Genomic DNA, 23,191 nt, shown 5'->3' with positions numbered 1-23,191 from the left:
CTTTCAGCAGACAATACTAAAAGCACTAGAACAATTCTTTTATAACTAATGCCTTTTTGAATACTTTCTGAGAAAATGTAGAGCCCATCTCAGAGTGCATATTTATAAAAGTATCAATATCTTGCCAATGCAAATGATAATTTTCTTGAGTCAACATATTAAAGTGCAAATATTTATTCTGTTGTTTGTCACCATGTTAGATCTCACACTCTTATGATTTTTTTCCTCATAAACTGCTTGACATGCTCCCCCCAAATATTTTCATCACATCCTTAGATAAATATTCCACAGTAACCGATTATATAGCATTAGAGAACTAAAGGAGTTGATGAAGTTTCTAAAAGTATTGCACAACTAGGGTAGACTCAAGGACTGGTAGAATTTGGTTCAGGTAATATTTAATCTCTGGAAGTAGTAAGTAGTAAGAGATAGGTACAAATTTAAGTTAGGTAGTCAAACTTACCTATGCAGATGGTTCCATCATTAGTGATAAATCTGTCCTGGTTACTGCTGGATCTGAAACCAGGGGCGCACATACAGTAGTAACTTCCCTCTGTGTTAGTGCAGTTGGCATTTTCACCACAGGGCTGGGTCAAATTTCCACACTCATTATCATCTGTGGACATATCAATTTAAAACATTATTTTTATATAATTGAAATTAATTTTGAATATTTTCTACCAGTATTTGGAAACTGTGACTGTTAAACAGTTTAAGGCAATGCGATGTCAACATTTAGGAAAAGTTAACAGTACAATCCACATTCCACACTTTTAATGTGACATTTCCTTTGTAGTTGCAAAGCAAAATAGAATCTTTCACTTCTGAAACACTGGACATAGTTATTGAATCTATATCAGATCATGTTCCAAATTTCATATGTAATTTAATAATAATGTCAATACATATATACTTCTTTGTAAATTTATAATACTCCCCATAAATTAAAACATCAGAGATTACAAATCGACATGCTCTAATCATGTACCATTTATTTTTATTACTTATTTTCTAGAAGAATTTTGCATTACCGGGTCAACATCTCTTCACTTATTAATGCATTTATTCATTAAATACTATGTGCATTTTATTGTCCTATAGATGAGTATACAAAAAAACCTTGTATCATGGTTCATGGTCCTTACCTTCTAGTGTTGTAATACAATTGATCAGAAAATATATAGGTTCATAAGCCCTTTGTAAAAATCAGAAAGCAAATTGATACTACCTGTCAAGTAAATAAAGCAGAAAATAAGTGCTTTCCAGAAGTGATCATAATGGGGTGGAGTAGGAAGAGAATATTATCAGGTGACATTAAATCTTGAATTATGTCTTGCAAAAAGATATGTTCAAGTCTTAATCCCATGTCTTGTGAGTATGACTTTAGAAATGAGACCTTTGCAGATGGAATCAAGTTAAGATGAGGTTACACTGAATTAGGTGGACCCTAATCCAGTGACTGGTATCCTTGTAATAAATACATGGGAAATTTGGACATGAAGACACAGAGGAGAAGGCTATGTGGAAACAGGAAGAGCTTGAAATGATACAGCTGCAAGCCAAGGGATGCCAAGAACAGAATAGCTGGCAACCACTAGGAGCTTGAAAGATACAAGAAAGGATTCTTCCCTAGACCCTTTGGAAGGAACGTGACCCTTCCAACACCTTGATTTCAGACTTCTAGCATCCAGAACTGGGGAGGCTCCGTTTGTGTTGTTCGGAGCCTCCAACTTTGTGCTAGCTTGTCAAGGCAGCTCTAAGGAACTAATAGACCCAAACTGGCCAATCCAGGATCGATAAGTATTGGTTAGAGAGAAGAAAGGTCATGAAAAGGAAGACAGAACGTTGGACAAAGATGCAAGCATAAGGTAACTGAAATATTTCTGAAGGTAGAGGGAAGCCGAATTGGGGAGCACAGAGAGAAATCATAGGGGAATCACTCTAAAAATGAGTCTAAAAAAATCTTTAATTTTTATCCCCCATTTTTATCAAACCAAGTTGAATTTCTCTTTAAGAATGAATTGTGTGGCATTTAATTTGTACACAGGCTATTGCAGACATACAGTGATAACTAGGAGTTGGAGATTTTCGTTTTATAAATATGAATTCATTGAATCCTTATGTAAGTTCTAGGAAGTAGGTACCATTGTTAACCCCTCTACCTGCTGGAGAAAAGAAGGAATAGAGAGAAAAGGTAACTTGCCAACATCACACAGCTATTTGGTTGCACAGCCAGCTAGTTTGGTTCCAAAGCCTGTTCTCTTAACTGTTGCATCCTGCTGCTTCTGTGGGAATTATTTTAAAACACTAAAATGTATAATAATTTATCAAATGAGTTATGGGTCTATTTTGGGAGATGGAAAGATATTGAGGTAATGATTTCAGAAGGAAAATGGAAACGTCATTTGCATTCTATTCTTTTATTTGAGAGAGAGACAGAGAGCGCTCTAGTGGAGGGAGGGGCAGAGGGGAAGTGACAAGCAGGCTCCCCGCAAGCAGGGCTGGATCCCAGGACCCTGAACTCATGATCTGAGCTTAACCGACTGAGCCACCCAGGCACCCTGCATTCTATTTTTAACTTAAATTTTATTTCCACTTACTCGTTTTCAAACACTTAAGGATATATGTATAGACATTAACATATGGTAGACGCTATAGGTGAATTCCTCTCTTTTTTCAAAAATGTCTACTATGCACAGGTCAGGTAAGATTTGCAAATCCTCTCCTCTCAAGATATTCAACCTCTATAGTCCTATTCCATAATTTTATTTTAATATTAAATGCTTTATCCCTTTGACTTCTATTAATTATAATGAGCTAAGTGCTATAAATGTATCCAAACATGTAATGGCTCAGTACAATAAAAAAGATTATTTGCTGCTCTAGTCAGAGAACCCAAGGTTAATGTTTCAGTCATTCTTCCACAACCGTTCAGGGACATAGGCTTGTTCCATCTAATGGCTCCACCACCCCATAAGGCCTCCAGTCTCTTTATATTGATACAGGTAGGGAGGGTAGAATAGAGCATAAAAGAGTCACCCATCACTTTGGTCCACATTCTAGTCACCAGAATTCATTCAAATGGCCACATCTGACTACAAGGAAGGCTGGTAGCTGTAGGCCAGGAAAAAGGGAGGTAGGCCAGGAAGAAGAAAGAAAAGATTTTGAACAGTCGAGCTCTCCGCCATATTTATTCTTTCCAAATACAATGACATTTGAATAATGAAACCAGATATATATGAATACCAAAAAAATTAACCAAATACGAGAAAATCTAATTGATTAATTAGATTTGTAATTTCCTTGATCAATAAATGTCCTTTAAATTAGGCATATCCATTGCATTAATAGCTTTTACTCTTCCCTTGGCCAGTCATTTATTTTGTATGTTTTTGATTTGTTTTGATATTTTGATATTGTGCCTCTGATGGAGGATAAAAGAAGAACCACGGCCCTGCCTCTGCCCTTCAGAATCTGGGCATCTTGACAAGAGGGGAGGGAGAAGCAGAGATCAGAGAAATACATATGTGGTGAAAGAAGACTGCAAGAGTAAATGATGGCCTCATCCCTTTTACTTGAGTGGGGAAAGAGGGTAGAAGAGATTTCATGGAGTCTGGGTGAGGTTTTCGTGCGTTACCTTTTTATATAATTCTATGTGGACATAATTTTACATATTATGGAACCATTAAAAAGTGTTATGGAAGGAGGAGATAATGTAACTGATGTCTTTTCACCTCCCACTTGACTGCGGGGTAGTTTGCTACTGCGCAGCATCCGTGGGAGCACATTTTAAGACACCATTGTCTGACGTGGTTATTACCATTCACCGAAGGCTCCCAGTGAACCAGGCATCATGCTAAGCACTTCATATACATTATCTGGCACTCGTTTTTAATCCTCGTATAAACCTAATGATGCAGACATGATTCCGATTTTACAAATAAAACTGAAATATAAAAAGTTGGATTACCTTGCCCAAAGGCACACAACTGATAAGCGGCAAAGTTTGATTCAAGCCTGGAGCATTCTGAATGTCAAAGGGATCTCATTTTTCTTAAATACTACATTATAAAAGAGTTCACAGTGGTAATAGCTACCATTTATTGAGTGTTTATTATGTGCTAGTCACTGTGATAGAAAGATTACTGTAAAATGGAAAATACGTTGTGACTACCTCAGAAAATTGTCAAGAGGACTAAAGAAATTGATGTTCAGACAATTCTTAGAGTGGTGGCTAGCATGCAGTAAGCACTACATACAGGCTGCTCATCTCCTTATTTACTATTGCTATTTAAATTGCTAGAAATCTGGTCCTGCTACACCCTGCTTAAAATTCTGAGCAGCTACCTGGCCTTTAGTGTGTAACGTTATCCCTTCTCTATGTGGAAGGGAGCTTCTGAAATCTGGGAACTAGTTTAAATCACTTATCTTTAGACAGGTCTAATAATAAAGATATTTGTGAAGAATCTATAATGTAAGATCTTACAATTAGTTTTCCCATAATTCAATTTTTAAAATTTCAGTAATTTATTTTAGTATTTTTTAAGATCTTATTTATTTGAGAGAGAGAGCGAGCAAGCAGGAGCAGGGGGAGGATGAAAAGAAGAGGCAGACTCCCCCTGAACAGGGAGACTGACAAGGGAACTCAGTTCCCAGACCCCGGGATCATGACCTAAGCCGAAGGCAGACGCTTAACCGACTGAGCCACCCAGGCGCCCCAAGTAAGATAAATTTTGAATGGCTTTATATAAACTGTGCTGAAGAGTTAATAGTTCGTTAAGAGGTAATACTTTATTCACGTGTGTGTATTCAATTATTAACTTATTCTATACGCAGAGATATATTCTACAACTCTAATGACAATATGCACGTATATACTCAGAGCAAGCATATATGTTTATGCATGCACACACAAAACTAGTTTATTAAAATTAGCTGAGAGTAGCTCACAAGTTGAACACAATCATCTAAATCAAGTAAAAGAAAAATATTTCATCACACTGGGTTTGATTCAATCATTTAGTTACTCAAATATTTATGGAGTCTCCTAGCTCCCAAATGTGAATATGGTCTATACTGGGAAATAAGTAAAAATTAATCAAAAAGTCAGGATATGTGCCCTGCTGTCAGAGTTCACATTCTAAAGCAAGTTAACACAGGAGCATATAATTGAGTTCTTATTAAAATAAAAGTTTCAATTTTTATCTCAAAATTTGACTCCTTTTATAGCATACTGGGAGAAGTTTATATTAACTTTAAAAGAAATTGTGCTCTCAGATCAGTTATTGGTAATATAGAGAACGAGGAAGACTGTATCCCTTGTGGTCTATAGCTGAAAAATGATATGCAAAAATACAGAGAAAAAGGGCTCACTAGGTCTGAGGTATTGGTCAGAATCCAAGAAAATGAGACACTTTATATCAACTGATTATGTTTCTAAAAATAAATTAACATGGCAATAAGTTATTGGACTCCAACACATTTTTAAAAGTCTCGGGTAACATTATTAATAGGCAGAAAAAAGAGATTAACAATGGTTTTTGTGTCTTTCTCTACTGTGTGGTTTTGAGCACTTGACCTCTTAGCTTTCTTATCAAGAATTGGGAAATAAAAGTATTTTGTTATCTCTCTCCCAATCTTCTGGACTGGATATACAAAAAGGACTAATTCCCTAATGGTCCGAGTCAAATCTTATTTCGTAAAATAGCACTTATCTGAAAGTAACCGCCTCTCTTCCCCCAAGATAGTGAAGATAGGCAAGAAATTATCTTTGTGAAGTAATATATAAATTTGAAGTATTTAAATAGCCTTAAACTTTCCAGTGTCCAGCTTCATAATAATTAATTTTCAAGGAGAAAGTTGTAAAATAGAAGCCTGCTTCTTTTGTGCTCTAATTTCCACCGTTCAAATCAATTTACCAGTTACGTTACCCACTCTCTGAAAGTCTGTATTTAATCCTTCTTGTGGGGTTATAAAATAAATATTTAGATTAGAATATCACTTGAAAAATTCATTGCTACACCATTCAGTTGGAGATTAAATTTTTAAAATTTATCAAAAACTGTTGAAGAGAAATATTAACATTCCTTCAGTGAAAATTTTTCGTGGTTCACGTCGAACACACTGAGCTGACACTGCAAGAACAAAAGCAGACTCATATCCTGTAACACAACAGGATCCATGGCTACTGGAGAAGATGGGCAAAGGACCAGATTATTAGAATGCAGTGTGTGTAACAAACACAGTGGTAACTCAGAGAGGAGAATGGTTTCCTGGGCAAGTTTTCAGAGAGAAGGGGAAGGTTATTTACAGGGAAGGTTTGGAAGGGGATGGGATGCTGGAGCCAGGCACTGAAGTATGAGAATTTAGACAAACTAAAGGGGCCCCCAGCAATCCTTTCCAAGGAAGGAGTGTACCCCAAGGCCTGGAGGTCTGCACGAGCAGCATACTTTACAGGAGAGCTATATTGTTGAGCACGGGGTATGAGGGTAGAGGACGAAAGGCAAGACTCTGTGTAGGTAAGCATGGCCTACACTCAGAAAACACTTGCTGAGAGTTTGGGACTATATTCAGTGGGTAAAAAAATGGCCATCATCAGATTTATGTAGTCGAGAAATCTGATAAGATTTGGATTTCAAAGCAGGTTTGGAAATATAAGGAAAATTAGCTAAGATCCTGGAAGACCCAGCAGAACCCTAAGAGACGTGAAGAGCTAACCAAACCAGAATCAAGGAGAAAGTGGGGTAGGCTCTATTTCTGAAATATTTAGGGGTTAAAAATCAGTGATGTGGGGAGAGAAAGGAAAGTGGTTAGAATTAAACCAGATTAGGCATGAACTGAAAATTGTATCAGCTGGATATTGGCTACATGTGGATCTTTATAGTATTATTATTATTATTATTTTTACTTTTGTGTGTTTGGATTTTTGATAATAAAATATTTTTAAAAATATCAGTGGGGATTAGAGACTGATTGGATCTGAGTTAGTTGGAGAGGGAGAAGGCAGGGATGACTCCCAGGTTCCCACCAGGAGGAATTTGGCTGATAAACTGATCCACTTACAAGGAGAGGGAGAGGCAGAAGAGGAGCTTCCTTTGGGGCTAAGGAGGGAGTTTGCCTTTGGACAAGGAAAGATTGAGGTGCCTTTAGGATATTAAGATAGGAGTATTAACAATTGGGCAGTCAGTCATACTGTTGCGGAAAAATAAGAATCAGACTGGGGAGAGACCAAGTGACACTTGGAGAAGTAGGAGAACTCAGATTTATTTTACGCCGGCGGACCCAGATGAGCTCGTGCTCCAAATTCAGGGCCCCGGGCAACGGGGTTACAGGGCTTTTATGGGGGACTGCAGGCAGTCAGGTTCCAAGGGCTATGCTGACTGCTGGTAGGTGGGTTTGAACTGGGGGAGTGGGGGCTGCTTTAGGTGGGAACAGAAGTGCAGTGAGCCTGTGGTGTGAAGCCTGTTTACAGAAGCAGAAAGGGCTGCTTAGCTCTTGCTCCCAGTAGGGCTTCTGGTTATCTCTAGCTTATTGTCAGTAACTCTCCATCTTCTGGGACCTCCTGGTCTGGGCCTCCTCTGGGCAATTTTCCTCTTCATTATAGCCATAAATTATTTAATCACGAGGTAACACTCACGGCTCCCTCATCTTCCAGCGGATGCGTCAAAATCGAGAACCTGGCATTTTCTCAGCTCTAGTGCAAGGAGCAAGCCTGCTGTCTTTCCGGACATTTATCTCTAGGTGGACCCTCTCTCCTGACGCCCTTCTCTCTTGGATCTCAGTAGTTTTAATGAATGTGGCTGTGGCATTATTGCACTCTTGTTTATCCTTTTGTTGTTGGTGCTGTTATTGTTCTTTGTACATTTTTACTTGGGTTTGGCTCTTCCTACCAACTGAATAATACAGTCCAGAGGTTAGGATGTGAGAGAACAAGGACCAAGAAAACCCTTTAGCTTATTTTCGTTCCCAGTGTCGGCCAGAAGAATCTTTGCGGTTCCACATGGTTCAGACCAGCTTACCAGAGAACCACACAGGGCTGTAAATAATAAACAGGTGTAAATGGTAGAAAGATCCTCTCTCAACATATTTTTGGGCAACTTGGTCCTGTGGTTGGTGATTAGCTACTCATTTTGTTATTTAGGGCTTATATAAAAAACTAGACCAGTGTGATTTATACCTAATAATATGAAAGAGGAGAGAAAACATTTCTCAGGCATTCTGCTAGATGGCTCATTTTATTTAATTGTTACAATAACACAATGATTGGTATTATCTCTAGTTTACTTATGACAAAACAAAACCTCAGATGGGCTAAATCATGCATTTTAGAGAGAAAATCTGTTGTACGCAGTTTTTATCCTTAAGACAAGCTGGCTGTACCTTGGATCTCCGCACTGTGGAGTGAGGTGTACTTAGACACAAAGTGGTCTTCTAAACAAGGCACAAGTGACGGGCATCTAATTCTCTAAATTCAAGAGTGATATCGACTACCCTAGTAATGACACGTTTTTGACAACAAGCCATATAATTATATGACTTTCTGTATAATAAAGTTGAATTTTATAAGTTTTTTTTGTGGTTTTATAAGACACTGGTATTCCAGAAGCCGAACACAATTTGAGTTTGTGTTCCATTTTTGTTAATCCATTGACCTCAGTCAGGGAAAAATAATTAAAAAAGAGAAAATATTATCCTCTCTTTCCCAAGCACTTGAGATGTATTGGCGGGGCTCAAATGGATTATAACAACTTGAAAGCCACAGAGCCTTAACAGCAGACTTGCTTCTCCACACTTTCTCCCTCTGGACACGACTGCCAGTATTGCTCCGTAAATTTGAACACGAAAATGACTGTAACTATTATGTGACTCCTTGTGAAACAGGCCCTCTATGTCAAAGGTGGAACAACGCCAAAGCTTTATTTTTTTTTCTTCTATTTTCCTCCCCAAGGCACCCTGCTGGGCTCATTTGTTTCCAGTAGCACTGGCAATTCTCTTCTCATACCCAACGCTCTAACGAACTTAGAAAAATCATCATTATTAGCCTCCTTGATTATGGGTTTTTCTTGGGAATATTAAGGTAAACATATGGGTAAGGGGGGAAAAAGGTCAGGAGAAGGGAAAGATAAAAGAACTACAATGGAATTAGAATGGGTTAAGCCAGCCAGGAAAAGAACTGGAGTTATTGTTTCCACACTGAAATGATGTCATTACATCCTCTACATAGGACAAGGAAAAGAAAGACAGAGTTATATTTTTCTTCCCCTCTAGGAATTTCTTCTGCACCTGAATCTTTAAATGCCAGCCAGAATATGATACACACGTAACCCGCCCTTCCACATACACAGGCTCATGTTTGCAGAATTATTAGGAAGACAGATAAAAAATAAATAAAACCAGTATTGAAGAAATATTTCTCACTTTTCCACTGTTAATCATAAAACACATAGTATAAACTCATGTTTCCCATGACCATTGATTTAATAAGTCCAATTTAGTAAAGAGAAGTCAGATATATCAAATGCAAAAGGTTAGAATTATCATGGTAAGGAAAGTCAGATTACACAAGAACCAAGGTTTTCCACTGGGTATTCATTATTTTAAAGAATTTCTTCAATGAAATTGTGTTTTTTAACCTGAAGCAACAAATATCATTTCAAGTTTTTTGAAAGGAAAGGTGTGCCTTTGATTATGGATCAGATTTTGCCAAGGATATATATGCCCCCCCAACCCCTGCCCAATGTATAGAATGGTCTCTGTTGCTGTTTGTGCATTTACTTATTCTCCGAAGGAAATGTAGCACTTAAGAAAATGTTCCCATTTTATGCTATGATCATTTTTTGGTCCTCTCTTTGTCAGAACTATTAAAACACACATTTTAGAGCAAACAAGCAAAAGCAAGTATAAGTAGAGTAGGCAAAAAAAGAAAACAAGCCATCTTATTTCTCCAGACAATGGAAGCCACTTCTCTTGCTCATTGGCTGCAGAGAGTAGGATAAAAATCCTCATACATTTATTTCAAATTATGAGTCAATGATTCTAATCTTTTTTTCATTCTGTTGTATCTATTAACTATAATAGTAAAGATGGATAACACTCTCAAAGTCTTTCTGGTACTTCAGTGATGGTTATGAAATAGTTTTTGAGAAACTAGTTTTATTGATTTTTGTTTCTAATCATTAAAGTGATACATATTCAAGGGGAAAATCAAATCGATGATAGAAAAATCTTGAAATCTCTGAGTTACCAAAAAAAGTTGCCAGTTAACAAAGGAAAAATGACTGGAATAGTATCAGATTCTCACTAACATAACTGAGAGGCAGTGGGATAGCATGTGTAAGTCACTGCGATAAAATAACTATCCTATAGTTCTCTAACCAGCTAAAGAAATCTTTCACTCAACAGAGTGAAAAACATTTGTAGAAATGGATGGATTCAGAGGGTAGGTCACCCACCCATGTACTCTGTGTGAAGTAAACATTCAAGATAGTGTTTTAATCAAATAATAATGTAATTTAGTAGACAGGCCTCAACACGGAGGAAGATTAGGTTGAGGTGTAATGGTGGATATAATCAACCCTACAATATATAAATTCAAATGAATGATGACTGTAGGATTATGAATGTGCAAAATAGATAATTGGGATTCTTATATTTATTGAAAGGAAAAACTGATAGTAGGGACATAGTTGAGTTCATAGAGTTGATATTACTTTGGTCAAGGTGAGAATAGGGTATATTGGGCAAGTAAAGCACACTGCAGAAAAGGAAGTGTTGTTACCTAATTTTAGGAAAGTACAAAAATATGGATTTGATTCTGAGTACCAGGAATAGGTGTTGGGGAATTTACTATCTCATTCAAGGTCTTTCTAGCTAGATTAAGAATCAGATTGACATGAGACAGATGAACAGGAGAAAATCAAATTTAATAGTGTATGTATGGGGGAATGCACCCACACATGGAAACACCAACGACAGTCAGGCAAAATGAGGTATTTATGTCATTCTGTATTAAGGAGAAAGGGGTTAGGGTCTGGGACTTCAAAGGGAAGGAATGCAATTCACAGATGATGAAAAAGAGTAAATTTTTTGTTTGTTTTTTATTTTTAGATTTCAAGTTTTTATTTAAATCCTAGTTAGTTAACATACTTGGTAAAATTGACTTCAGATGTAGAATTTAGTGGTTCATCACTATGCTACACAGTGCTCATCACTACAAGAGTAAATGTTTGATAAATGTTTGTTGGGCCACTCAGAATCAGTGGGTCACAGAGAACCTTGATCAATCAGGCCTTTCTAGATTCTTCCTTGTCTACCTTACTTACTTTGTAGTATAACATAGGTATCTTTGATGATAGCTCTCTTCCTGGAGCAGATCCTTAATCTAAAATTCTTTTTAGGCAGTTAAGGGGGAGGTAAAGAGCTTTTCCCGAGTCTACTGGGTTTTGATTGCTTTTTAACTCAAAAGAATCTTTATGGTAAAGTGACATCTTGGGGTGTCCTGTCCTTGGTTCGTACATAGGAAATGGACTGAAAATTCACAACTGAATTTTCAAAAAAGCAAAGAAAAGAGGGATGAATGGTAAATTGCAAAGTTAAAATTAAGAGGAAAAAAATGAAACTATAACTAAGTAAAATAAAATAGTTAACATAAAATAATTTTGCTGGAATAAAGAATTCTATCAAATTTACTGTTACACTAAATGCAAAAGACCTGCATTTCCCATAATAAGACACATTTTATTAGATTAGATTGCAGATGAAATTCAGCTATATATTTTTAATAAGTTTAAAGCAACTTGAAAATAAATCAATGAACCAAGAAAATAGGGATGACCCACTTACTATCAGAGTATATACCTATATCACTGGCAGCCTGATTTAACAATTAATGAGACCTTGTTTCCTTGATTTTAAGATGCCAGAAATTTTATGACACTTGATCAATGTAATAAAATGTTTTGGGGAAAAAAAAAACCTATATCTAATCTACACTTACTAAACGTTTAAGCATTTATCCATACAACTACCTAGTGCTCTCTTTACTGTATCATAAAATTGACTCTAATCATCTTTCACATTCCATTCCAATACTATTTGGGATTACCTCTGTCACCCAACTGTACATAGTATAATGATGATAATGCTGCCTTCCATAACTAGTGATTATAACTTCAACCTCCATATTTAATACATTTAGGTGTGACAGATGGTATTGAAATGCAAGAACTATCAGTTTTGTCTGTATTTTTTTTGTTGTTTGTTTTTTTTTTGTTTTTTGTTTGTTTGTTTGTTTAGTTAAACTAGGATTTTTGCTTGTCCGCTGTCTGAGTGGTATTCTTTCCCAATACCTACATTGGTGATCCCAATTTCACCTAAGTCTTGCACATTTTATTATCCATTTCTAGAGATATGCCTGTGTTGATTTCTGAAAAAGAAATGGCAAAAAACAACTTATTTCTCTATTAGTCAGTAGGTACATCTTGATATCAGACTGATTAATATTAAAAAATAGTATTTGTTTAATGTTCACATCTATGTTATATTTTAATTTTTGGTAGGGCAAAAGCCTAACACTCATTTTTCAAATCCTTTAATTATAGTACAGGGCCCAGAGAGCAAAGCATGGGCAGGATTTCAGGCTATCTGCAATCAACTTTTAATGCATCCCTATTATGCCTCAGTTAGCAGCCCTTTGTCCTTCTTGGAGATTACATTCACTCTCTGTATTCAACTATTACCCCTGGGGACACTCCTACCCCCACCACCCCCCCACATCCTTGGTCTCTCTCAGCATTTTAATTCAATAGCTACTAGATATTCCTACTTATCTCTTTCAACAATTCCCTAAATTAACTATGGAAACTTAATTTATTACCTTCCTCTTCAAAGCTGACAGCCATTTTGCCTCCCTCAAGTTCTTTTTATCCACACCATTATTTCACGGGTCTTTGTGCAGACCTGTGTTGAAGACACTGTTGATTCCTTTCTCTCCCTGTCTTCTCTATCCAAGCATAAACTTTATTTTGACAATGTCAGGATGACATCTTTTTCTTTAGGTATTTGCCATAAATCATATCAAACATTCTTCAAAAATTATAGTGAAATGTCATTTATGTGTTTTGTTTTATAACTAACATATATACACATATGTGTATATATATATATGTCTGCGTAAATATAACACACATAGTTTTTATTTGTTGAAAGAAAAAATACAGAAATTTAATTTCAATGATTTTTCCATCTTTTTGGTGACATATCCTTTCAAATTTGACAGCTATCTCAAAATGTACACAATAAAGTACAATAATGGTGAGAACATATTTAAAAATCTGTGGCTACATAAAGCTAATAAAACAACAAATTTTGATTAATATAAAATACGGTGCCAATCTCCTTGAGAAAAAATCACCATGGAAGCTTACTTTCTCTTAAGTAAACTTGATATGCAAAACTACAGTATACATAAAAATTTGTTTTCATATTTTTTATTATTAAAACAAGCTTCCCATATTTTATTATTATAAGTTGATGAACTCTTTACAAGTATGTCCTCAATTTTAAACTGTGAGATTATCAAGGAAAGCACCATAAATTATTGGTATTTGTATTTTCAGATATTTATGTATATTTCTTACATAGTAGATGCACAATAAATACTTGTCCAATGAGGAGGTCACAGTGCTGAGCCTTCTTGTTTGCACCCAGATCTGAGTATGTCATCCCCTTTTATCAACCTGGTATGAGGTTGTTTGGTATGCTTGGTATGTTTATAACTTGGTATGCAGTTTGTAAGAGGCATCAATCATACTAGTGGTCAAACTGCAAAGAGGCTGTGCTGTTCGGTAGACAATTCATACTCCATATTTCCTTTGCCCCGACTCCACTTCGCTCCTCTGTGCACCTGTGTGCTCTTCCTACCTGATCCCAAACTCCTCTGGCCCTGCCTATTTAGGGCCATGTTCAGTGCTGCTAAGATTTATCTTTCTCTGTCTTCTGAAGTGTCTTTAGTGAGACAGAATCCTCTAATTGGATTTGGATATTTGAGATCTACTTTGGGACTGTGAAAAATAAATCTTGTATTCCTAGTTTTCATATGAGCAGGATTAAATATGACGTTTGTTTATATTTTAAGAGAAGTCTGCTTTTATCGTAAAGCATGTCACAAAACTATTATTTTGTCGTTTATGTCTGGCTGGTCTCAAATCATCAGTTACTTGACTGTTTTATAGGATTTCTTAGTAAAAAAAATAAAAATAAAAATAAATTTATACATAATAAAATCATGGCCCCAAGAAATAATTAAAGCATGTAAAGAAACACTGTTTTATGGGGCATATAATAAACATATGGACATTTCTTCAATTCTCAGAAGAGTTCATTGATTTAAAACTTGTTGCCATTCAAAAAAAGGTGTGAGTAATTTATAGCTCTTTAAATTGAAAATGATACTAGGTGTAATCAAATATCACGCTTCCAACCCTAAAATAATTGCCTTAAGGGTCAGTCAGAAATTGCTTTCCTCCATCAGTTTTGTAGCCTTATACCACTGGTTAGGTACACTGAGCAGTGTGAAGATGATTTAGCTAATAGTACAGACTCTGGGAAAAGACCTGATGCCTTATTTTCTGGACCAGTGATCTGACCCAATATGGGATGGTAAAACTGATTATATAACTTGAGATACGAATACTTAAGAGCAAGGGAGACTGATTCAAAAACTTTGTCCAACTTGAAAATGAATGTTCAAGATCAGAGTGATCCTGATATTACTGTATAATGTACATTCCCTTATCACTCTAGTGCTTTTTCTAGCTCAGAGTATGCAGTTACTGGATTTTTTTTTATGTTTAATAACATTCCTTTATGACAAGCCACTGAAGTCTTAGAGGTATCTCATTTTTATTTTAGACACTATTTCTGATCAAAGTACAAAGCAGAAAAGGTTGCAACAATAACCTTAGAATTAAGTTGTTAATATCCCCATATATGATGCAAAAGTAAGTGAAAACAGCAAGGACATTCTAGGCAGTTTGGATTAGGTTGTGTTCTTGCTATCTACTTAAAATGTTTTCATGTTTATTTTTCCCCAGCACTATCGTTAGCACTGTCATTTTAAAACCTAATAAAATTCTTCCATTTAAGTTCCCTTTTTTTCCCTAAAATGTTTCATCCATCATATTAAAACTGTGTTCTGTCATGGGGTAATTGCAAATTGGTAAGCCAAAAAAGGGCATCTACATGTCCTCATTCCCCTTATCTCTACACTGGGCAGGGATGACAGCCAATTTATTAGTTGAGATATTGTTAGACTCATCAAATAAAATACTGTTTTCTGCCTCTGTGATGTTTTCTGCTACAGTATCAAAGTTGTTTCTTTCCAAGCCCATTTACAGATGGCTGTGATAGCAGTTAGTTATGCCTAATGACTTTGTTGTGCAGACTTACTGAAAATGGGAACATCTTGGTTCTGGCTAAACAACTCATACTAGATATTTTTGGGAACAGAAGGACATGTAATCAGAATAGAATTCTGCCTATTGGTTTGTTAAGAAATTTTACAAAGACTTTACATCGGGAAGATAAGCCCCAGTCCTGGATTTATTTACAGCCAGTTATATTATTTCGGAGAAGTCACACAGTACTATTTTGTGTCTCTGTTTTCTCATCTACAAAGTGGTAATATTAATACTATATTTTCTAAATTTCTGTAGAAGAGTTTTTTCAGCAATAAATGAGATAGTGAATGCAAACGGACTTAAATAAGTACAACTGTGAAGCTATTTTATTCCTAACTATTTTAATCCTTAGAAATAGGAATTTGCCTAAGTCATAATATAAAAATATAATTGAGGCTTATGATTACTTAGTCCAGAGTTCTGATAAAATCTAAGTATATATTTTGGGAGATTCCTTTTTTTAATGTGAAAGCTAAAATTGTTGTATTTTTTCAAATCTTTATAATCACCACTCTTAAATATGACTCAAAAAACCATAATCTGTATAATACTTTGTTCTAAGAATAAAATTTAAGTGAAAAATTAACTGATGATTCACTTTTAGCTGCACTAGAAAACAAATATATCCTTTGGAGCCCTCACTCCTTGTATTTGCTGGTTATAGCAGGCAAGCCTTGCAGGCTAACATACAAATACAAATAAGATAGAACAACACATCAACATTTCAGTTTTTAGAGTACTCCCAGAGATACCCAAACAATACAAAATTAACAAAAATTAACAAAAATTAATTTAAGAGGAAAAAATGGAGCATTTCCTGGTCTTACATCCCAACAATTTCGTAGCACACTAAAATGATCTACCAAGAGCAAGTGTAGCTAGAATCCCCTTTTAAATAGCCCACTCCAGAGACCAATAGATGGAAAGAACAAGAGATTATAAGTATTAAAACTACTGGACCCATTTGCATCCCTCTCTATTTAAAATAAGGAAGTAATTGCTAACACCGATCGAGCATTTATTACCCACTAGGCAGTTGCATTACTGTGTCACTTAAATATTAAAACACATTTTTGAAATAATATTGCCCCCATTTTACGGATGAAAGCACTGAACGCACAGAGACACGAGGCAGCATGGAGCGGGACACAGCATCCGGGTGTCAGCGCTGGGTTTTTAATCTGACAGCTGAGCTGATGTTTTAAAATATTAGGCAAGACTTATATTAACTCCACTGAACATGGAACCAAAAGGACTATTCTCCAACAAGAAAGGAAAGTTTATTTCAGCTGGACAGTTGGTGACAGCACAGGAAAAAAAAAAAAGCTGTTATTTGGAATCTTGGTTGAAAAGAGCCATCACGAAATTGGGAGAAACACGGACTGGAGAGTCATATAGAACAAAGTCTGAATCTTACATGACGCATCCAAATTTTAATTCCCCCATCAGCAAAATGGAATTACAGGGTTATTGTGAAGATTAAAAATCCATTAAAGAGGAGAAAACAAAAACAGGGATGTTTTGTTTTTGGGGATGACTAGGCAGAACAAAGAGGATTTCTACGGCAGTAAAAAAGGTCTGTATGGTACTATAATGGTGGATATATTTCATTACTAACTTGTAGAATGTGAACTCTAATGTAAACTGTAGACTTTGGGTGATAACGTGTACACGCAGGTTCAGCAATTGTAACAAATGTACCACTCTGGTGGGGGTGTTGTTGATAGTGGGGGAGGCTGTACAAGTGTGGGCTTAGGGGGTGTAGGGACATTTCTATACCTTCCTCTCAATTTGCTGTGAACCTAACATTGTTTTAAAAAATAAAGACACAAAGAAAAAAAAAACCACACTAAATATCTACAGGTAGGACTTGGTACACTGGAGATGTTATACAAATATGAATAATAAAGCATGCTAACTTTTGAATGAATAGGTAGGAAAGTAAACAATTATTTTTAACCCACTGCTTAGGTTATGGAATCCTACTTCTGTTATGTAAAGCATGTATTTATCACCATACTGCATCGTCATGATGAAAAAGTGTGAATTCTCTATCAGTAGGAATGTTTAGGTCTAATATTTATGGTCAAGTCTTCGTTAAGACAGTAAATAAAAACCTATTAATTACCACCTAATTCTACAAATAGAATTAATAGAATTTCACTATAAATCTTGTTGACCTATAAGTTTTCTAGCCTAGCATATTTAGAACAAATGGAAATTACAAATATGTTAAAAAGAATGAAGTCCAAAACATGAGGAATTTACATTAAAAAAGTTTCACTCCTATAGCAAAGCTTTATCATTTAGGAACTGTATCCATTCACCACCAGTACACTGGTATGAGTTTGTTAAAGTAGAAAGGGAACATGTTGGAAATTAAATGTATTATTTGAAAGACAAGGAGAAAAGCATTGGCTATTTGGTTTTACAAATGTAATTGCTTACTGCCAAAACTTTCTCAAATTCAACACAACCGTTCTGTTTTCTAATTAATTTCTCAAATTGTAAGACCTTTCACATAGTTTCATGGCCAAAATACATCTGCACATGCTTCCCCTCAAATGTTTTTTGTACCACAGTGATACTCCGTCTGTTGTTGCTGTCTTGCCGGTTCGGCACCAAAAGTGTGGGAAGTCTGGTTGAGAAATAAGCTTGCCAGTGGACCCCGCTCCCACCAGGTGTGGGCCTTGCAGTTCTGAACATCACTGAATTCAGTTGCAAAGCACATATTTCCGTGGTTTTAAAGGAAGCCAGACAGGTGGCACCCTTAGGTTGTTAGCATTTGCATTTTCTCTCAAATATCAAGTTTTCTCCACTTTACTCCAGATTTAGTTGTCTTTTTTTTTTTCCCTTTGAGCTAGTTTCAAAGCATTTTGAAAAACAGGTTCTTAGTTTTGAATCAGACTTTAAGAGTTAAACCAAGAACTCCTTTTATCATCCGATTTATAACTTTTTTAAAATGAATTTTTGCTCCATGTAACGGAGTAAATATCCAGTAACTCCTTTTCATATTTGCATAAGCATTATACATAAACTGTAGATAGATTGCCTTCATTAATAAAGAAATGAAGGGTTTTGAGTGACTGTTCTGCTTATAAAGAAAAATATTATTTAGAAACCCTTCACATAAATATATATGGTTTTAAAAGATATTTGTATGGCTAAACTTAAAGTTTCTTGTAAGGGATATTTTATGAGCAAGTACAATATAGTGAAAGACACAATTTGAAAAAAATGTAACACATACCAATTTCTCCTAAGTGATGTGGGATGTAGCATACACGAAAACAGTTCAGTGTCAACAGAAATAAGAAGGAAGTCTATTTATACAATGTTAACTTAAACACAGAAAACACATTTTTCAATGAATTTTGCCACCTAAAATCTTTATGATAAATTGACCTGGTTGTTATCCTTCTCCATTTGCAAACTGTGCTAAAATATCCATTACTGCTAACGGGTTTTTGTTTCATGTTGTTTTTTCACATATGTTCATATTCTATAATTCTCCTTTTCAATGACTCTAAGAAGAGTTTTGACTAACAAACAAATTAAGGTTAGGGCAACTGACAAAATCTTTGGGTATTCATGAGTTTTAACTTTGATTTCATTATTGAACTATTGAGACTGTACTGACAACAGTCTTTAAAGAAAAATATACTCTTTCATCTTTGCTTGATCAGTATACTGAACACACACACACAAACACACACATGCACACACCCCTCTCTTTCAAGCACCCCTTACTAGCATGCAAAACCACAGAACTCCTTTCCCTGCAATTCTATCCCTCCTATTATTTTCTCCAATATATCTATACACACACAAGTATCTTTATTATATGCCAGTTCATCTTTCCTAAAAAGTCTACTTGATTTCTACTTTTTGGGTAACTACTCTGATTTTAAATTATTATTTAACAATTACCTATAAAATTGGGGGAATCACAACACTGTGTTATGTCTTCTGGTGGAAATGGGTGAATTTTAGTACTATGATCTATTTTCTACTACTTTTTCAGGTATTTATTGGCAACTCAATTATGGCATTGTCTTTAAAATTTTTTTATGGTGTCTCCTTTAAGAATATGACGCCAAAATTTTAGGAGGTAATAATAAGAAGAAGAATGGAAATATATCCATGATGTTTTCATTTTTGTACAATATTATACCCAGGGAAACAGTATTACTGTATTAATTTCCTTCTGCTGCTATAACACATTACCACAAATGCACTGGTTATAAACAACACAAATGTATTACCTTTATTAACTTACAATTTTAGAGGTTGGAAGCTGAGATGGGTTCAGTGGGCTAACATGTGGCTAAGTGTGGGCTAAAATGTGTCAATGGGACTGAGTTTTCCCCACTAAGCTCTGGGGGAGAATCCATTTTCTTGCCTTTCTGGCTTTTAGAGGCAGCCAGTAATCCTTGGCTCATGCCCCACTTCCATTGTCAAAGCCAGAAACGGCTAGTTGAGTGTTTCTCATATCTCTTCACTCTGAAACTAATACTTCTGCTTCCTTCTTCCACATTTTAGAACACTTGAGAGATTACTATGGGTCCACCCAGACATTCTAGGATAACTGCCCTATTTTAAGGTCACACGATGAGCAGTCTTATTTCCATCTGCAAACTTAGTTTCTTCTTGCCATGTAATATGACATATTCATAAGTTCTGAGAATTGGGTCATTGGTATCCTTGGGGGCCATTATTCTGCCTAGAACCCATTTCATATGGTGAAGAAACACTAAAAAAACTAGCAAATAGACTGTAGTGGGCAGGTGGTAACATTTGCTTTTCAGATCCTATTACAATCACAGAGAGAAAAGGAAATTAATTAACTAACTTTTTTTCTAGCACAAAATTAAAACTGGGAATTTATGTAATTTTCAAGCAATCCTCAGTCTTGACCCCCATTTGTTTCTGGATAAATCTGAGAAGTAGAACTGAAATGATATGAAAATTATAACACAGAAACAATGATGAAAATCTATAGCTAAAATAACAAAACAACGAGCAAATAAAGTTGTCAGGTTTCAGAGCAGGAAGAAGATAATCCTACTTGAATATCACATTCTTGTTTTACAAATAAAAAATCTGATAAGCCTTATGTCACCCAGATGGATAGTGAGAGAAGCCTAGATGTAGATAATGAGTCAGAGTGATGTGATGTTTGAGTGCAAAAAGAATATGTTTATAGAAACATAAGGTTTTAAAACTTTTTTGGTACAAAAAAGTCTTTTATTATACACACGTATAGAAAAGTGAACAAAATAAAGATGCATAGGTCAGTGGTTTCTCATGAAGGAAATGTTTATGTAATAAACACTCAGGTCGAAAAACAGAACATTAACAGCATCTCATAAGAACCCTCTGTACTTCTTCCCAATCACTGCTCCAATCCCCTCCTAGAGGTAATCTTGACTTTTATGAAATCACATCGTTGCTTGTCTTTATAATTTCATTGCACAAGTGTGGTTACCTAAACATTATACACATTTGCCAGGGCCTGGACTTTATAACGCAATATATATTCTGTAAGGTCTGAATTTTTGTATGTCTATTTTTACTCAAAATTCTATTTTTGAAATTCTCTTATATGGTTTTATGTGCAGCTTTGCCCTACTTATTTTTATGATTCTATTTAATAATTATTCTATCATATGATTAGACTTCAGTTAATTTATACATTCTACTGATGATGGTCAATTGAATTGTTTGCATTTTTGAATATTAGAAATATTGCTGCTACAACTCTTTTTATGTCTTTTGATGTCTATGTAGTAGAATTGATGGGTTATAGGGCATGCTTAATCTGCAAATACATTAGATACTGCCAAACTGGTTTCCAAGGTGGTTGTATCAATCTATATTCATATTAGCAGTATTCCACTGTCTCCAAATTTCATTAGCATTTGATATTGACAATCTTTTAAAATTTTACCTATCCTGGTAGGTATGCAGTATTGATTCATTGTTGTTAGTTTTAATCTCTGTGATTACTAATCAGTGTGAGCAATTTTTCTTATGTTTTCAGGGCATTTGGATATCTTCTTTCATGAACTGCATACTCAAGTCTGTTGCCCAATTTCTCTTGGATTTTTTTGCCTTATTGTTGTTTTGTAGAATGTTTTTGATCTATTCTATATAAAAGTCATTGATAGATTGTTGCCTTTATGGGGGCGCCTGGGTGGCACAGCGGTTAAGCGCCTGCCTTTGGCTCAGGCGTGATCCCGGCGTTATGGGATTGAGCCCCACATCAGACTCCTCCGCTATGAGCCTGCTTCTTCCTCTCCCACTCCCCCTGCTTGTGTTCCCTCTCTCACTGGCTGTTTCTATCTCTGTCTCTATCTCTTTAAAAAAAAAAAAAAGATTGTTGCCTTTATGTTCTCCCACTATATGGCTTGCCTTTTTATTTTGACATCATTTGATGAAAAAAATTTTAACCTAGTTTCATTTATATTTACTTTTATGGTTGCTACTATTCTTTCCTATATAAGAAATCATTTCCTAACCTTCTCCTAATTGTCTATAAGCTGTTCTGATTTTAATTTCATATAAAGATGTACAATTCAACTGAAACTGATATATATGCTGTAAATAGAGGGCATGCTTTTCATTTTTCTACATGGATATTTAATTATTTTATCACCATTTGCTGAAAAGACCATTCTTTCTCCAGCATCTGCATTACCTCTCTTATTGTAAATAAAAATAAGCATGGAAAAGAAATATAAAATTGACTATTAAAGAAATTGAATTTGTAATTAAATATTTCCACATAAACAAAACACCAGACCTTGTATGGTGTACCATCTGGATGATACAGAGAAATAATGCCATTTCAAAAATTTGTTAAAAGAACAGAAAAGATGGAATTCTGTCTAATTATAAGAAGCCAGAAAAATATAAAAATCTAAAAGCCTTACAAGGACATTATGAAAAAGAAAAATTATAGTTGAACTTCATTCATAAATAATGATGCAAAATATCTAAACAAATAGCAACAAGTGTAATCTAATAAATACAAAAATGGGTAATATATGATTGCTAACTTTGATTTATTTCAGCAATATAAAGATTGTTTAAAAACTGAAAATCAATTAAATTTACCACACTAGTAGTAGAAAGAAAAAAAAGTGGCATCATCTTAACAAAGAAAGAGGACTTTATTAAATTTAACATCTATCCCTGATGAAAATTTTGTAAGTTAGAGAAATAAAAGAGATAATACAATAAGCACAGTATTTAATGATAAAAGAAACTCTTTTTCTTTGAGATTGGCAATGAGATAAGAATGTCTGCTTTTGCTATCTCTATTCATCATTATACTGGAGATCCAGTAAGGCAATAAAAAGAAATAAAAAGGAGAAGTATTAAAAGGAAAATAAAAATAAAATTGTAGATTATTTAATAAATTATCAGAAATACAAATAAATGTAGCATGCTCATTAGATACGAGGTCAAAATAATCAGTTGCATTCCTTTTATACAGCAATAAAATCAATAAGCTTTTTAATAATAAGAAATAAGCAATAAAATTAAAATATCAGTTAAAATACCAAAAAGTCACAGATGTCTACCAATAACCTAAAAAACTGTATAAGCTGTCTACAAAGATGACTAACCACTATTGAGATATGTTGAATTATTTAAAGCAGGCTCTATAAAATGTCTTGAAGCAATGGTTTTCAAGACATTAGACAACAGATACCAAAAGACAGTAA

The 23,191-nt window shown here is 35.0% G+C and overlaps 1 protein-coding gene across 1 annotated transcript in view; it reads right to left on the bottom strand.

The window, feature by feature from the left end:
- Positions 1-23,191, bottom strand: part of ADGRL4 (adhesion G protein-coupled receptor L4) — a 106,114-nt gene that overhangs the window by 49,116 nt on the left and 33,807 nt on the right. The window contains exon 3 of the mRNA XM_026497735.4: positions 464-616. Coding sequence (XP_026353520.2) covers positions 464-616 — 153 coding nt within the window. The remainder of the gene's footprint in view (positions 1-463; positions 617-23,191) is intronic.

Source organism: Ursus arctos, unplaced genomic scaffold (genome assembly GCF_023065955.2).
Source record: "Ursus arctos isolate Adak ecotype North America unplaced genomic scaffold, UrsArc2.0 scaffold_12, whole genome shotgun sequence".
Lineage (NCBI taxonomy): Eukaryota > Metazoa > Chordata > Mammalia > Carnivora > Ursidae > Ursus > Ursus arctos.
This window is presented reverse-complemented; position numbering and strand designations above follow the sequence as displayed.